Below are 18,397 nucleotides of genomic sequence, written 5' to 3'. Positions count from 1 at the left end.
GGCTGCGGAGGGAATCCCTCTCCGTAGTGCCCCCTCCCCAAAGCGCCGGGGGTGTTATTAATCATGACATCTATTTCCTGCGGAGGAGGAAGCTGGGAGGGGGGATTTCAAGGGGAGGAAGTCCCTCGGAACGCTGCCCCCACCCGCTGTTTCTTTTCAGCCCCCTCCCCTCACGTCGGGGGGTTCAGAGGGACGCTCCGCTCCGCCCGTTCCCGCGCTGCCCTCAAGAGGGGGGTGGTGTCACAGAACGGGGAGGGGGGGTCGGGGCTCGGCGCCCACCCGGGGCAGGGACCCCGCCTGGGGTTGTGCCCCCTCCGTGTGCTGTGGTGCTGGGACTGCGGGCTCACCCCTTGGGAATGGAGGTAAGCTGGTTTGCAGGGGAATAGTAATAGCCACAATTAAGAAGTCTCCCCGGAATCTCTCTGCAATTCCTCCCCTCCCCCCGTTTTTATACTTTATTCTTTTTTGCTTTTTCTCTTCTTGCTAAAGCCTAAGAAGACACAACAGCTCTTCTGTCGCAATTAATGAAGCTCTTCCAGGAGGACCTCCTTCACCTTTACAACATACATCTCAATATTTGCCTGTCACTACTGCCTTCCCATTTCTGTCTGCTTAGGGCCAGGATCCAGGCTGTCTGTGATGTTACTGGTGATAACACCAGGCCTCGTCGGGGGGGGGCACGAGGATTATTCAGGACAAGAAGCTACATCATCTTGTGCCTTCTTAAAATCAGCTTTGCTTTTTATTTATTTATTTTATAACTGTCTTTGGCTGTGGGAACTTCAGATACAGCAGAACAAATTCTGTAATAAGCTGGCACAGTTTTCTTGTAGACCTCTCCAGGTCTTGCAGTACTTCTTACCTTGTCAGGCTGATGATTTTCTTTCCCTTCAAGTTTCTTATTTTGCTGTCGTTGAGCCTCATGCTCTAACTCTGTAGGAGATGAAAGGATTAGTGGGTAACATGTGCTGGGCATAGGGAATGTGTCTTGTTAATGTGTCTTCTATTGCCTTTTTCCCCTCTTGCAGTTGCAGCCCTGCTGATAAGCGTGTTATCAGGCTCTAGAATGGAGAAGAGGTTTAAGATGACCTTCTTTCTTCCTTTCCGCTGTCCATTTCAAATCTGTTTTCCCTATTTTCTTTCACTGTAGTGATGAGAGTAAGGATGTTATAATTTGTATTGAACCTGTCAGTTTTTCATGGGAAATTGCAAGCTTCAGGATAATGTCTTAAAATCCATCTTCAGTTTGTATGCTGTCCCATTTTCTTGGCTCCGTGGAGAAGGCTTGGTGATGAGGGAGGATGTTCTGTTTTGGCAGAGTTCTCCTCCTGCTCATTCTCTCTGTTTAACCTCGTTGTTGTTTTGCAGGGGCAGGAGGAGTGCAAGGAGGTGTTATTAATCATAACACCAGGTCCCAGACTTCAGCTCTGGATGGAGCCACCACGACGAGCACCAGCACCACCACTGCAGCGGCAGGAGGATCCGAAGTCACTGCTGCTCCAGGGACCCTCAGTCAGGGCAAATCGGTGGTTATCAGCACCATGGCGACTGCCTTGTCCACCAGGAATGGCAAGATCGGGACCACGACAGTGCAAACTTTGAATGGTAGTAATGTGGTGATGAACTCTCACCACACAGGAAGTGCTGCTTTCTCTGGGACTCCAGTGACCGCCAACCCCGCTTCTGCACCTGCTGTTGCCCCTCTTGTTAACAATGGACCTGGATCTGTGGGAAAAGGAAATACTGTTAACGCCGTTTTGCCGTCAGCTTCCAACACTGTCATCCAGACTTCTTTCCTTAATACTGCTGTGTCTTCTGCATCTTCCTCCTCGCCCACAGTTATCTCTTCACAGCCGCCACCGAGCGTTGGAAGTGGGGGCCCTACGGTCACACTCGTGAGGCCCCCGATTCACACAGCAGGACCCACAGTAGCCTCAGCTGGCGCGGCCACTCAGAATGGGAGCAATACTGTGATCAATTCAACCATCAGTGTGGGGAGTTTTCCTGCTGTTGCTACAGCCACTGTGGGATCTGGAGTTTCCCTCCAAACAACGCTTGTGAATAGCCAGTCTGGTTCCAGTGTGCCAGCGGCTCCTACCACACAGGTCATCAAATCTGAGTCTCCTAAAACTATAGTGCAGGCAGTATCCCAACAGCAGACGCTGGCTACTGCTGGCCAGCCCAGTACTACAGGGGGTAACATGATTATTGGGCAAACTATGCAAGCTGGGCTCACCAATGTTGCCCCCAATCCTGGTGGGATACCTCCTGCAGCACCTGGCACCCCTACGGGAATGGCTAAGGGCACTGCCAACACGGTGGCACAAACTCTACCGAGGACTCCAACAGCAACTACAAGTGGAATCAGAGCAACTTTGACTCCTACAGTTTTAGCACCTCGTTTGCCTCAGCCACCTCAGAATCCCACTAACATTCAGAATTTTCAGTTACCACCAGGTAAGCAGAAGCTCAAGGGCTTCTTGTTTTGGGAATGTGATTCTTGCAGGGAGGAAGATCTCTTGCTGTTTAATTGTGAAAAAAGGTGTTATATTTAACAATGGGAATAGTCTGGTGTGGTGTAGTAGTATAGTAGCGTTCCACTGCTTAGTGTAGTTTTTCAGGTGACCAAAAATGTCTCGTGTGCAGTAATAATTTGGAAATAAATCTATCTGGTGTCTTCTTTACAATGTTGAGTGCAGATGAAGCTGCAAACTGCCAAGTGTGACAATGAAACATTATCAAATGAAGTGCTGCTATTTCATTTTCACAGAAGGCGTTTTAAGGCAATTTTGTTGGTAGTTTGTATAACCTTTGCATGCTGTTCTGTTCCCACTCTGTCCCTGCATGCCCCCGGTACCATAGAGCTCTCTTGAATAGAGAAACTGCAGATACAACACGAGAAAACTACCTTCTTTTCCTTTAAATACCTTCAAAGTGTGACTTAAAAACTCACACATTTGAAGCTTATGATGATCTTTTCAGTCACTGTAGTTCTGATACAAAAGGCAGTCTTCCTCTGTCCTTACCTCACCCTGTTGTGTCTAGGGTTGCAGCTTTTGTAGTAGCTAGTATCGTGCTTAGTGCAGAGCATCTCTGGGCAAGGAATGTAGTCCTGACCTCAGAGGGTGAGTAAAAAGCAGGATGAGAAGCATTTCTGGCTTGAGAACTGTTTCTGTTTTTCTTTAAATATCCTATATTTGTGCATTTAAAATTACATGTTTACTCTTATATTGAAGCTGACCTGTGCATGTATCCAGTTTCGTTTTTCACTGAAAATACTCACATGAACCTACACGTAGTTTTCTGTCTTTTTAATAGTATGTAGTAATAGGTGTATTCTCAGTATTCACAGTTTTCAGGATAGCATTCAGAGAGCAACTAACTGTGTTTTGCTGCTAGTGCCTCACGAAGGCAGCAGCATTTGCGTATCGCCTGTTTCATTCTGTCTTTGTAAAAGTACACCTATTGGGACACCTAAGCGACCTCAAAGCAGTGCACCTGCTGTGTAAGGCAGACCAGAAGCCAGGCTGCAGTACTACACGCTCTCTGTTTGGGTAATATGTTATTTGTGATATGTGATGCTGTGTAGTTTGATGAAGTCTGTCGAGCGTTCTGTACGTGGCATAAATATTCCTCATTTTTTTTGTGTGTGTAGAGAATTATTCCCTGTATGAATAATTTGAATGAGACGTGGTGCTAATTTTAAAAAGAAAGACATCACTAAAACTCAAACTTTGAAATCCTCATGTTTAATTTGGAGTTTGTAAGTTGGTAGGCTGGAAAAGCCTTCTTTATTGCCACAGTGTATCAGAAGATTTTTCAGGCTTGCAGTCTATTGCATTGCCTTGTGTACCTATGTTTTTACTAATGCTGCATTATAAATCTGATTATGGGAAAAATACTACTGCTGAGTCCAGTGGGACCTTTTTTCCAAGTAGCTGCTGTTTTCAAACCACCATAGCATACTGAAATACGTTACACTTAGAAGCAGCATTGCCAGTCTTTAAGCATAATTGGGCCATAAATTGCTCCTTTGGAGGTCTCGATAGATCAAAGTAAGGCAATATAGTTTCTAAACACTTGGGCTTTTTTATTAAGCACTTTTCTTGTCTGTTCTACACTTTTAAGAATATTTATAACTTAAAAGAATAGCATGACTTGTAAAATAAGCATACCTACATGAGTGGATACATAGAAATTAGATTCTTGCGTGGTGACGGGCTTAATACTGGGAATGATTTTCTTTTTAGTGTAACAATTCTTGCTTTTCGTTTTAATTTCTTTGGTTAATTTTCTGTACTTTGCCAATATAGCCAACTTTGCAGATACTTTGCGTGAAGCACATCTTGCAGAACAGAACACTTGATGGATGCTGAGCTCTTAGAAGCATCTCACAGGTGCGAGGGCTGAGCACTGCTGAAAAATCTAGTGTCTGCAAGTGCTCTAATCTTTAGTAGTGTTCATATGCATTCATAGTGAAAGCAGAATAGATGACTGTTTTTGAGATGTAATTTCAAGTTACGTGGTGATAGGCCAGATTTTTAAAGGCAGCTTGGTAATGTGAAAGTGCAGCTGTAGTGCCTGTATGTTGTACATCTACTGCATGCACCAAATCTGCAGCCACACGTGCGTGCTTAAAGTTAGCGCTGCGTGCTAATGGTTTTATAAGACAGTGCATGAAACAGCTTGAGATTAGAGATTGAACATGTCACTTTTTATACTGCTGTTTACAAATACCCACAGAATTCTTGTGGAGGTTTGACCAATGAGCAGCATGTGTTTTATAGCTATTTTCATGTCTTGATATACTGTTTCTGGCTCTCCAAAGTACTGTTACAGTTTCACATAGCTGAAAAGCAGAACATAAAATGTTGTAAGCCTGGAACTTGGTTACAGGTTTCTAATGTTCTCTTAAAAAGAGCGTGTGGAAAACGTTTGATCTACTCTCTTTAAAATAAATTACTTTTAGAATGATGCTTTATATCATATTAAGTGACTGTGTAACAAACATCGACTGACCAAATTAGAGGTGTTTGAATTGCTAATGGGATGTGGTTGTTGTGACCTTACTGCGTTCTGCTCTGTCATTTCCCAAAGAAACTGGACTACTCCAAGCATCTGTGCATTGATAAGTTTCCCACTATTGACATCTTTGAGGAAGAGGACTGTTGTGCTTCGTGGTCCAAGCGGGCAGATCAGGGTAGTGAATGTCCAAGAGTAACCTTACTAATAGCTTGTTAGCAGAGACAGAAATGTTGACAAATAATTTGCTAGTAGGGGACAGGGAGGGAGGAACCCACGTCTGTTTCTCTTTATACATGCTACTTTGAAGATGCTGCATCTTTGAAATTGTGTCTGGAAATAAATCATGGTCGGTTCTTTGTTTTGGAGTACTTCAGGCAATAATATGAAACGTGTTGTGTACATTCATCTGGTAAGAGATAGGGAAATGTATCAGTTTGTTAAAGCATTGTCAGTGTTTTGCTGATTTTTACAGATGCACTTTTCTGCTGGATTTCCTAAGATTAAACTTTTGCAATGTAGGAGCTCACAAAGTGACTCGAGGCCATCCCTGGCACGTGGTACAATCACCTTGTAAAATGACCAACTTGTGTGCTTTCAGAGCTCTCTTTAAAATACTGTCTTCTCCTGCAATGCTGTAATGGTTTCAGAACCAAAGTCCAAGAGGTTATGCTCACCATAACAGTATTGTCAACTTGAGGGTTCAAAGATTTGATTTCTGTTCTTGGAGGTGCTTTATGCTGTTAATCTCTTCCGCTTCATTTTCTATGTACAGGCATCTCCTGATAACCTGTAAAGTGCCTGCTTAGGGCAGGGAGCAGACTGGGAAGTGCTGCATGTATGCAGGAAGAACTAAATGTGGCTGGGAGCTCTTCTGGACTGTTTTCTAGCTTAGTTGACAATGAAGTCTGGAAACCTTTGCTTCCCTCAGTTCTCTCTTTTTCTTTTATTTTCTGAGATAATATCAGTACTTACAAAGAATTGCTTGCTTGATCCTGAAGGCTGTCTTTTTTTTTTCTGAATAATCGAAGTTGTGACACCTAATTCTGTTTGAAGATAGGATAGGTTGGTTTTACAGATTCTTTTGGAGCTCCTGACCAACATTTGTGTTACCAGTAGTGCAGTCACTCAGTTGCAGTAGAACAGCTATCACAGGTTTGCTTCACTTTTTATCTAATGATAAAACACCCATATTGCTTTTACAAAATTCCATTGCGTCCCCCAGCAGCTGGTGAAGGGGGTGAGACTTGGCTTCCTTCACCATATTCTGTTTTGAGGGGCTTTTCTTGTGCCGTTTCTGTGGTGGCTGCAGGATGGGTCCTTTCTCAGCTGTGAAACTGACTGCCTCTTTAAGAAGTTGGGTTCTAGAACTCCTAACAGCTCCTAACAGCCGGTGCAGGTGAGCCCTGCGGTTGGGCTCAGCTTACTGCTGATGCTGTCCAGGAGTGAAAGGTGCTGTTCAGCAGCAGACCTTGGAGGATGGCCTACTACTATTCACCCTTTGGAGGTGGGATACTTCACTTGGTTTCTATAGGAGTTAACTTTCTCTTTCAAACCAACGGTTTTCAGCTTGTGTCCGTTGCACAGTAAGGACTCTGATGTCCCAGTGCTTGGTTTTTCTGACCTTAGGATGGGAAAACTATCATTGCACACACTTAATTTAAAATGTATTCAGGTCCTGTCTGCTTCAGCAGTGGTACTTTTTGGAGCTGGTATCACTGAAAAGTAATTTCCACAGCGGTAGTACAGTTTCCTTTGGTAATGAATTGGGCTCTAGGCTGTTGGGAAAGGCAGGTGGATTTAAGAAGGAGAAAAGGTGATAGGATGAGAAGAATCAGACTACACTTAAGTTGTAAAACACTTTGTGTTACTTTTTCCGACTGAAGATGGTGTTCCGTGGGTTACTTTGTGCTTAAAACACGTATCCCAGAGGTGCCTAAAACAATTAGGAACAATAAAAATATAAATGCCTACTTCCATAATCTTAAGCACAGAAAGAAACAGAAGAAATAACATGAAGTAGTGGAATGTAGTTCTTGCTATTTCTCACTGACTGGGAAGTGAGTTCAAACATATCCTGATGGTAGCTGCCCTGCGTTATGCACGTGCTGCTGATGTTTTGCCTATTAACTGTGCTGGCATGGCTGTATTTTGTTAGGAAAAAAAAAAAAGTGTAATGCACAGTGATAATAGGAGCTTTTTATAGTATGTTTTACTTTCATGGCGTTTTGCAGAGCTTAACCCTCGCAGCATGCTCGTGTGGTTGATAAATAAAGTAGTATGAATGCTGCTTTAAAGCTGGAGGAAGGAGCAAGTTGGAGAAGTTCTGACTTGCTGAAGGCCATGAAGGAATCAATATTGAGCCAAGATTTGAGCTTAGGAGTCCTGTAGCTGGCGTGTAAAGTGCTCTCTCTTTCTGAAAGATAACTGTGGATCATTGCTGCTGAGCTCTTCTGGGTGAGGGGTGGTTTTCATGTTCAAATCATGCATCAGCAAAAGGAACATTCTGCTTTATTTGAAATCTGTTACATCAGATCTGCCATATGTCACCAGTCTGAAAGTTGTGTTTGTTCTCACTGCGACTTTTTAATTAAGGAATCCTGCATGCTTAGCTTTGTACCCCAGAGAACTTAAAAATGAGAGCTGTGTGATCGAATTTGTTGCTGCTGTTACAATGAATGTCATGAAGCCAACAAATGCTTTGTTTTTGTACGTTTGATAAAGGTGTCTCTGAGTATTGAGATTTAATGTGAAATGCAGCAGTTGTGCTTCTCCTAAGCTATGAACACTACTAACTTTGACTACTTACTGTTCAGTTCTGTTACAGAGTGTATTCTTGTTCCCAGCAATCTTTGAAAGAGCATGTGTGGATTTGTTTTATAGATCTATCACAGCTGTGGTCTTTGGGGGTTTTGGGGTAACACTTACGCAGTCGATAGGGAGCTACAAATACTACAAAAGAGTTGCATCCTTTCTTTCGAGGCATTTTGCACTCTGCTGCTTTAGGATGCTCTGTGGTGTTGGTGTGTTCGGTGAGCTGAATGAATGCTCCACGTCTGGGAGTGTACGTGGCTCACTTGTAACGTGCAGCAGATTGGTTTGAGGACCACGTGTTTGGCTGCTGCCCAGGGCTTGAGCCACTCTCACAGGGTGCTGCAGCACAGATAGCAGCTGAAGGTGAAAATGTGGCTGGTGCACTGAAGACACAAATGAGTAGGTATCACAAACTCTCTTCAAACAAAACCTTTTGGTGCATGAAAATCCTTATTATCGTTTGTCTTCTCTGCTTTGAGAAATGATATGGAAATAGAATCCCAAGAAATGCATGAAGTAGTTCAGGAACACAGTTGAAAATGCAGGTATTGGCTTAAGTGGGCTTTAACACAGAGAAGAGAGGGGTTTGCAGAGAGCCTGCTCTCGTGAAAGCTGTGTGATGGGATGCTGATGGTGTCTTTGCTATGGACCTGAGAGAGAAGCTGCTAACAAGTGGGGCATTTTAAACATTTCTGGGTTGTTATTTGCAGGTTTTTTTTTGGTCAGAAATGTCTGAAAAGAACATTTTTGCCTGAAAATACCCAGTCTTGCCAGGGGTTTTGTGTATTGAAACTTTCATAAAGTTTGCAACGCCCTTTAACTGTCTGAATCCACTCCTGGAGTGTGATGTCATGGCTTGATGGGAACAGGAATGCTTCTGCCAGCTGGGAGGGGGTGGAACCACGTCAAATTTCATTGTTCGCCGTGTTATCTCTTGTGAGAAATATTTAAAGAAATGAGATGCATGAAAAAAAAAAGTAGAAAATTGTCTTTCCCACGACTGAACACAGCGATAGGAAGGAATACACAGCAGTGTTTAGCAGACAGCTCTTCTGTTTGCTCGTCACTGAGCGTGGCAGAGCTTCCCCTGGTGCTGCTGGGGCTATGGGCTCAGGATGGCCTTCTCCTACGGGCAGGCTGTGTGCAGCTGTTCCAGAGAGGACTCTGGGGATATTCTGGCTTTGTCTTTTGTGTTATTACAAGTTGGTAATGCCTTAACTTGAATTTGCTTCTGAACTAATTAGGATCTCAGCTGAATTCAAGAAGTTGCTGTTTGTTTATACTGATACAGACTTCTTAAAAGCTGGATAATCTTTGTCATCTGGGTTCAGGTTTTGCTGTACCAACCCTCTGGTGTGTTTCTTCCTGCTAAGAGAAGGGCAGTGGATGATGCACTAATTGTGCTTTACGTGACGTGGTTATGTCCACACTGCAGGTTGTAACTGAATTACTGTGGCAAAATGGTTCCATTCCCACCTGAAATGCTGGGAGAAGTGCAAAAACTGTATGCAGAGGCTGTAATTAAACAGGTGTAAAGATTGTCATCACCCATGCTTCAAATTAAATGTTTTTTTTTTTCATTGAGGCCAAAGAGACACGAACAGGTTACCCTAAAAAACACACTGCTGCTTCAGGAGGAATTGACTTTTTTTCCTTCCTTTGCTTAATCTTAACTTTTTACCCCAGTTCTATTCTGCGGTCGTTTCCTTCCAGAAATGCTGCTGTTTTCCTGGAGGCATAGCAGTGTTGAGGCACTGAAGGCCAAGTTTTGGCCAGAGCCGCCTTCTGCCTTAGAGTAATTCTCTTCATGTGTCCTCAGAGTAGTATCTAAGGTAAACTGAAATAATTCTTGAGGCCTTCTGTATGCCTAGAAGTTTTTTTAGTATAGATTCTTTTTGATGAAGACATTTTTTTTTATTATCATCTCTGTGTAATAATATAGGTTATCAATATCTAATCAAGAACTAAGTGATACCTATAAGGAGTGCTGCCCCTGCAGTGTGCTCTGCATAGGCAGACTTTGGCAGCTCTGCTCTTAAAGCAGTGTACAAATACAGATAATCTTTGGCCCTGTAGTTGTTGTCAGGTTAGAAATAACATTTAAAAAATATGACTTTCTGTTCTTGTATTACCAGTAATGAGAAGGTTATGCTTTGAATATAAAAGGCTGGCTCCCAGCAAAATGCATAAATAGATTATAAATCCTTTTACCCAGGGACAGTGCTTTTGCTCTGTATTTATACAGGAGTTAGTGCAAGATTTGACTGTTGCCATGTTCTTTTTGAGGTATTTAGAAAAGTATATTGATAAAAATTGAGTAACTTCTTGTCCATATAGAACTATTTATACGTTAGAACTGTAATTTGTTAGCAGCAGTTGGCTTTGATTTTGATGCTTTTTTCCTTAAAATGCATTTCTGAAATATATTTTTTTCCATAATGCGTTGTAGCCAATACCTGGACAGCTAGTGAAATAGAATTAGCATCACTGTGTAATATTGTTCTACATGGCTAGTGGGACTGTTCCAAGACGTTTTATTGAATCAAGCCACTTCAGTTAAAGTGGTCTAGATTATCATTATAACTCAATTAACATGTGATTTCTAGAGCAGCCGAGCTGTTAAAAACCACCCCTGTGTTTATGCATGGAATAAAGCATGTGCTGGATGCTGTACAGCCACCCGGTGTAGGTTCAGCTGCAAAATGTGTTCCAGGTGTCAGAGAATAAACAACACTGAGCTCTGAGCTTTAGTGCCATGCTCCTGTCCTTCCTAAATGGCTTGGGGTGCAGCAAGGCTGTACTGAGCCATCCTTGCACCTTCCTTCAGCCAATTAGTTGGGTATTTCTGCAAGGGAGGGTTACACAGAATGCATCTCCCAGGAGTTACAGCATCGGGTGCATTTAGCATAAGCAGCGGTGTGGCGAGTGGGACCAGTTGCACCTATGAGTCAGAGCAGCAGGGAGCAATTGCACACCTGTAGCCAAAGAGTCACAGAACATGACCAGAAGTGTGTTGGAGAGGTTGGTGCAGGAGATGGGACGGGGTCTGAAGCAGGAAGGCTGAGAGTGGCTCAGTTGTGCAGAAGTTTATGGGAAAGCTTGAGCAGCTGTTAGTTCATAATAAACACAAGTGTGGTCGTGTTTGCAGAAGTATTAAGGGTGGATTGGAAAAAGAGGCAAGTGTTCATGCCATGAGCCTCAAGCTTGTGTTTCCTACCATTCTTCCTTTTTTTCAGCATATCCTTTGGTTTTCTTTCCTCTCTCTGTGGGGGAGGGGAGGGAAGGCACTAATTATTTATAAGTGTTAGTCATACCCAGTCATTAAGCTTAGTCATTACTCAGGACTGTGCATTTGATGGTTAGTAAACTCAAAACTAGACTTTGTTTTGTTTAAAAGCTTTGAGTGCAGGCTAAGAGGTGAGAAAGTACTTTTCTTCCAGTGTTCAGCTCTAACTGAAAAAGCAGTGCTACTTAATAAGTGTTTCTATCAGCCAAGTGATGTGTAACATCATGGCCCCATTACTGGTTTGTGTTTGAACTCATGGGCATTGTGTGTGGCATATTCTCAAAGCGGAGCGATTTCTACATTGGTGATGACAGCCTTAAAATCACAGGGTGTTTCTGCAGGGATTGGAGGTGAAGGTTCCTGTGAGGCTCTCCTGTAGCAGTTGGCTTGTGGTGTTGTCCAACGTGGGCTCTGTGGCTCCAATTGAAGAGGCAGCACCAGCAGGGGATCTCATCACCGCATAAAATCACCAGGGTGCACCTAGAATAGAGCAGTCATGGTGTGCATGGTTTGAGGTGTTGCTGTTTGAAGGAAGGTGATGTGGATTTACTGCTTTATTCCTCACTCTGTGTTTGTTTGCAGGCTGTGCTAAGTTCAAAGCTTGAACATTTCCATTTCATCCTGTGCTTGAACCACTGTAGTGTGTTGATGCACTTTGCTCTAGAAAACCTCTTTGCCAGAAATGAAGACTAGTTGAGTTTTAAAATCTCCTGTTTAGAATAACATGGAAATGATTAGCAACCTCTTATTTTGTGTCTTCCTCTCTCAAAAGCAAGTCAGATTTTGGTATAACTGCATTGCTGTTTGGTGCAGGTGTATTGAAATCAGTGGCGGAGCTACATCAGAGTCCCTTTGAGATAAATAATTAAAGTAGCTGGTTTAGAGCCTGGTAGTGTTTTCCTTTCTTAGTTCTTTCTGCACCAGTCTAAGGACAGATCTGTGTGATGATTGCATTGCAGTCTGACAGCTCTCCGCTGTTTTGGCTTTACGTGTTCGACTAGAAAGGAATGTTAACACACTTTCAAAGAATATACCTTTCCAGAAAAGTCAAAATAGTTTCGGATCACATTGTTGTTGAAGCATTTGCTAAATGTTGCTGTACAAGAAGAGGTGTTTGGCAGAACACTTCTTAAACATTTTTCCAGCTAAGAAGATAAGATTTCTCCGTATGGGATCACTGTTAAATACAGAGGCTTTTTGGCATGCTAGTGTGACGTGATTCCTTTAGGTATATTCCTGAAAGGCTTTGGAATCAGTACTGTACGAGTTGTTCACTTCTTAGAGCATGGTGAAGTTGTGCAGTTCGAAGCTAAGCTCTTGCATAATGAGAGCAAGTAAAAGCTTTCACTATGAGATTGTCTTTTGTTTTCTGACTCTTATTAGGAAAAAAACAAACAACTTTTCATAACATGGACTTGTTGACTTGCCTTTACAAAACAGTTTCTGTGAGGATCTGTGATGGTTTTTGAGGCAGTTCTTTCACTTCTGTTAGTAGTAATCACAGATCAGCTGCTCAGGAAATAGTATTTTGGTTATGGTCTGTGCCGTGTGTGCGGGTTGCATGTAGCTGAGTGGAGTGCTGTAGTAAAGTAACACTGTTCCAAAACTTATAGGCTGCATAGCCAGGTAAAATACAGCTTCGTTCTACCTGAAGCACAGCAGATGCCAAGCATTTAGCAGCCACTCTTAAGACGTGCAGCGCAGTGCAGCTGTGCGCTTGGTGCGGGACGGCAGGTTGCTCCCGTGTGCTGGACAGCTCTAACTGCCCGGCAGCTGCCTGCTCTGAGACCTGTGACTCAGCAGACGTGCTGGGAAGATGGAATTGTGCACGCTGTCTGTCGCAGGTAGTGCTGGGTTCTGCTGTAGCTGGCAGCTTTGCAGGAGCTCGTACCTGCCCAGCACGCTTAAGCACTGCGGTGTCACAAACCAACCGAGTTGGTGCATGGAACTCAAGAGCCTGGATCGCTGACCACGACAGAGAGTTCGGTGAGAGAGCTCCAGTGAAGGCTTTCCTTTCCTTTCCTGGATTTGTTGTGCAGCACGGATCGCCTGAGGTTCTGAGCACCTAAGCAGTATCTTTCCCCCAACACTCTCTTAGCCAGAGTGAGCAAGGAAATCCATCAGGAGGAAAGGTCTGGGCGGGAGACTGACTGGCTATGACTGGAAACTGCTGAACTGTTACGTCTGGGCTTCCCTCATTCCTAGTGCGGTCCCATCTTGATGACATACTGTCCAAGACTGTATGTGACAGGAAAACTGATGTAAATTCATTAATGCGATTAATGGAAGCTCGGCTGAAGTCTTGACCCATTTTTACAGACCTAGCAATATGTCATGTCAAATCCCAGGGACTTTCTCTTTCCCTTTGAGTCTGTGGATATTACTTGGCACTCTTTTTTGGAGTTGTGCATTAATTCAGATTGGGAAGGACCTTTGAAGATCACTTGAACTAAGCCTCTGCTCTAAGTGCAGTGAGATTCAAAGTGAGGTCAGACTGCCTGGGGCCAACTCCAGCACCCTAACCTTTCTAGTGCTTGCTTCCATTTGTCAGTGTTTCTCCTGTACTGGAGAGCCCAGAACTGAACATGGTATTCCATATGCGACCTTGCAAGTGCCAATTAGTGAGACTCATCACTTCCCTGAACAAGCTGGCTATGCTCATGCTACTAGAGTCCAGTATGTGGTTTGCTTTCTTCTCTGCAAAGACTTGCTGCTGACTCATGTGCAACTCATGTCCCCTGGGATCCCTGTGCTTTTTTTCTGTAGAGCCACTACTACAGTTTTTTGCCTGCACTATTGCATGGGGTTTTTCTTTCCCAGTTTCAGGACTTCGCAGCTTTCCCTTCTAGCATATCAGCAGCTCCCCACATTTGTTGTCCTATTCAAGCCAGATGAGTGTTTTCCATTCCATCATCCAAGTCCCTGATGATATTGAGTGGTATTGGTGTGCCAGCATCATGCCCTGAGGGTTGCCAGAACTGACAGTGCATCTAATATGTTGGTGCATGTCTCCCAACAGGTATAAAAGAACGCATCTTCAGTATCAGCTAATCCAAAGCTTTGTTGCCAACTTCAGTTCTGTGCTATTCATCTTGTTTGTAATCAATACTCCTCGTGAGCTGGTGTATAGATTGTCCTTCGTGAGTGCTCTGTTCTGACAGTTCATTACAGAAGCTCTCCTTTGACATATATAAGTAATTCTAAATCTTCCTTCAGTTGTGTTAAGGGAAGCTCTGTTTAGTTACTCAGACTGTCGTGAGCTGCAGTGACCTTGCAGACGAGTATCCTGTGCCAGTAGACTTTGATAGGTTCTTCTCTCTTTTTCTCTCTTTTCACTCCTATAGACTGAGAACTTTTACAGACAGTTCACGTATCATAAGAGGAGGAGTGGGGGATTCCTTGATAACATTGACATCTGTGCCAGATTATCATTTCCTTTTCTGCAAGAAGGGATGCTATCATATAATTTCTACTGAAAATTCTTCCTGTAGTTTCAATAGGCAGCTATCCTTTGCTCCAGCTCTCTCTCCAGTATTCTTCCAACTTTTTTGTATTGGAGAAATCTTAAAGCTTCATCCTTTCATCAAGGTCTTGTCATTCTGGGGTCTCATCAGATCACCTAAATAGCACTGACCCTTTTGCTTCTTACGGTTTTTGTTGTGTATGGTAGCAAGTTGCTTAACCTTGCAGACACTTTCTTTCCTTTTCATAGCAAAAGAATCTCTTCTAACAATACAGAAAAGATACTATTACAAGCTTTCTTCTACTAATATGGCACAGTCAGCTTATGATTACTGTCAGATTTTTCTGCCAGGTCAGATGTTTGCAGCATCTTGTTGCAAATGAATCTGTGCTGGAGAGCTTTGGGCACCGCTGCTCTGATGGTAAAATGTCATTGCAGGAGAACTTCCCTGGCAGATCTAGATAGGGTTTGAAGATTTGTTGGATGTCAGTGGACTATGTGATCAATAACCCTCTTTTCTAGAGATACTTGTGAGAACTTTGATTTCCTTTGCCTGATGAAGTATCAATTCTCTAGTTATTCTTTTCTGAGTTGGACATTCCTTCTGAACATTGGCCCATGTTTATTTTGAAGGTGATTCTTTGCTGCCTAGCAAAGAGCCTGGTTGTGTTTTGCAGTTATTCTTTAAGAAGAGGATTTCTTTAGAGGACTGGAAAAGTCTGTTTTCCATGTGATTTCAAGAGCATACATTCTCTAACTCCTCTATATGTTAGAGCTGAAAACAAACAAAAAAACGACATTTATTAAAAGGCTGCAATCCTTAGTCGTGGTTCTGAATTGATCTGTGAATGTGGTAATGAGCAAAATCTGGTTTTTCAACCTATCTGTTCTTCTGGTCATCATCAGAAAGGGATGCTGTCACTTCTGATCCGGTGGATGCTATCTTATATTTCACAGGTACCAAAGTGTTTCATTCCTGCATGCTGCTATCACAGCGAGGAGCACAAGCACACCTCATAGTAGGTGTGTGCTGACTGCAGGTGAAACTCCTTCAGTGCCCCCAGCTGGATGTGAGGGTCCTGGAGAAGTGGATTGCTAATTCTGAGCATGGCTGGCAGCGTGTGTATTGCTGTGTGAGTGCCTGCCTGCGCGGCCAGCAGTGACCTGGAGATGCCTGCTCTGTCTGCAGCAGGTTTTAGTGGTCATTCTGAACTCCAGCTCTTGTAATGATTATTAATCTTGGTTTCTATGTTTGTCAGAGAAAACTTCTGTGTTTTCTTTCTTTCTTTCTTTTTTTTTGAATGTAGAGGTTCTCTAGCTGGACAGGTGTTACACAGATAATAAAAGGAGTCTGCAAAGGCTACAAAACTTCTTTTTTTCCCCCCACTATTATTGATAGGGTTTCTTTCTCTTTAGTCTGTGCTAAGGCATGCCATCTTTCAAAGGAGCAGGAAAGGAGAAGGCATAGAAGAAAGCCTGGTTCATTTAGCTGACATATCGTATGGACAGAGGTCTTTTTATTTCACTGCGAGTTTTATTAATTAAAAATAAAGAAACGCACACACACAGATAGAACAAAACCATCTGAAAATAGAAATGCTGTTAGCAACTAGAATACAAATAGACAGAGTCAAAGAAGACACAATGTAGGGTCATGCTGCTGTGCCATACAATAATGAACCTTTCCATCCAAATGCTCTCTTGAAAACGAGAGATCCAGGAAGGTCTCCACCACAAGAGCACACGAGGTGACTGTGGCATTAGGCAAGGAGGCAAGTCTTGTCAGCATAAGGAACAACACAACTCAGTTCTGCTAACCCTTTATTTGGAGCTGTGATGAACTGCTTAATTCAAACTAAAAAACTAAATATAACATAGGGATAGGTATGAATGGAGCTTTATATGAAGAACTTGTTTATAATAACTTTGATACTCAAGCAAAAGTTCAGACTTCCCATAGAAATCTTTGCGTGGAGTCAGCATCTGAGTTAAAACTGATTGGCTTGTCTGTCTTCTGCTAAAAATTGAACTTTCTTGATATGTTTTCTAATGCTTTTCTGTTGTCTGGACCAGCAGTTGTGCTCTGTTGCTGTGGGCATGCTCCAACTCTGGGAATATTTCACTGTGCTTGCTCTCCTGAGGTAGGCAGCCTTCGTTCTGTGCTTGTCTGCTGCCTTTTCTTTCTTCCCATCCACTTTTTGGATGGCATGTTAGCCCTTGAATATCTTAGGGAGCCCCAAAATTGTGGTTTCTGAGAAAGCTTCTTATGGATGTCAATCTACTTATGTGCTCATAACAGCTTCTGTAAGCAAAAGCATTTGTAGTTATATTCGACTTTCTCATTTGCTGGAAACAAAGTGGTAATGAGCTGTACAATATTTGTCATTGTCTAGAAAAGAGCTCTCTAATCAGACTCGCACTGTACTCATGTCTTCAGTTATAATAATATTGAAGATTTCCACTGATTGAGTGTTTAGGTTCTTCAGCTGATTATGGTGAAACATGACAAAGATGGGCAACAAGAGTTCATCACTGAAGATCTCACGTTTATGTTTACGTGTAGTTTATGGTGGTCGTGCTCTGAGATTGCATAGAAGAAATCTCCGTGTATTTTTGGGGATGTGTGTAGACTTTTTATTCATGGAGTAACACCTAGAAAACTCGAATTCCAGTAGTGCCAGTTGATTTTCATGGTGAAGTTTCTTCCTGTAGTTCTGTTGCTCCAATAGGCTAACCAATTTTGGGTACCCAGATTGTTTCCTTAGGTGCCTTTTGCAGAGCTTGTGAGGCTGAGGTGGTGGGGACTGACTGAAATGTGGGAGGAACGAGCCTGGAGAAACTGTTCTCATTGTCCTGATCTCCTATCAGTGCTTCAAGAAGAAGAGGCTAGCATCTGAAAATCTATCTCTTGAAATCTGGTTCCCTACAGCTATCCAGTGGGGTTAAGTGTACTTATCTGAGTATCTGAGTGACTGAGCAGGGAATGACTGCTTCGTTTTCTTCTTCATTTTATTTTCCTTTTGGGGTGTAATGTGGCACAGTGTGCTCTGTTGCAGATGCACATGAGAAAAACTGTGATTTTATAATCATGTTCATTACTAAATTTGTTATGGGGAAATTAATTTAGGACTTAGATGATTGTGTTCTTGTTGCTGTTGAAACCTAGTTTTATTTATTTATTTTTCTGAAAGTAATAGGAGTTTTGCTTAATGGCAAGATTGCTTTAGCTGCAGTGTCTCATAGAACATTTTTCTTAGCAGAAAACAGGTGTGTTTTTAAGCTATTGCCAACTTTAACCTCTCCTTATGATGTCTGAGATTGAGAGGGATGTGACTCGTGTTCTGACACACGCCATAATGAGTATTTTGATGATATAAATAAAGACTATTTCTGTAATTAAGATATTCTATACAAAGTATAGGAATGCATCAGACTATTCTGCTTTTATTTAAAACTACTTTTACTAGCTGTGTAGAACTTAAGCAGTGCATTAATTCCACATATACCTAACTTGGACAAAAATCTGAGGAAAATACACTCCTTCACATTTGAAAGAGGCAGGGTGTTTGTTGACCAGTTTCTTTTTTAACAGGCATGGTCCTCGTGCGTAGTGAGAATGGGCAGTTGCTGATGATCCCTCAACAAGCCTTGGCGCAGATGCAAGCACAGGCACATGCCCAGTCTCAGCCTCAAAATACTATGACTCCTCGTCCTGCTACACCTACCAGTGCTCCTCCAGTGCAGATATCAACAGTGCAGGTTAGTTCAGTGATTTGTAGCATTTTAAAAAAATAACTGAGGTTCCTCCTGAG

The 18,397-nt window shown here is 42.7% G+C and overlaps 2 protein-coding genes across 2 annotated transcripts in view; one reads left to right on the top strand and one right to left on the bottom strand.

Moving 5' to 3' along the window:
- Positions 1-976, bottom strand: part of LOC100544203 (cadherin-4) — a 32,967-nt gene extending 31,991 nt beyond the window's left edge. Inside the window, exon 1 of the mRNA XM_031556604.1 lies at positions 863-976. Within this exon, the coding sequence (XP_031412464.1) occupies positions 863-976 (114 nt within the window). The remainder of the gene's footprint in view (positions 1-862) is intronic.
- Positions 977-1,349: 373 nt separating this feature from the next.
- The window catches only part of TAF4 (TATA-box binding protein associated factor 4), a gene marked incomplete at its 5' end in the record, with an annotated part of 33,866 nt that continues 16,818 nt past the window's right edge, over positions 1,350-18,397 (top strand). Inside the window, 2 exons of the mRNA XM_031556603.1 lie at positions 1,350-2,457; positions 18,178-18,344. Of these exons, the coding sequence (XP_031412463.1) occupies positions 1,350-2,457; positions 18,178-18,344 (1,275 nt within the window). The remainder of the gene's footprint in view (positions 2,458-18,177; positions 18,345-18,397) is intronic.

The sequence above is a fragment of the Meleagris gallopavo genome, chromosome 22, assembly GCF_000146605.3.
Source record: "Meleagris gallopavo isolate NT-WF06-2002-E0010 breed Aviagen turkey brand Nicholas breeding stock chromosome 22, Turkey_5.1, whole genome shotgun sequence".
NCBI classification, from domain to species: domain Eukaryota; kingdom Metazoa; phylum Chordata; class Aves; order Galliformes; family Phasianidae; genus Meleagris; species Meleagris gallopavo.
Note: the sequence above shows the minus strand (reverse complement) of the source record. Positions and strands in the feature narration are given on the sequence as shown.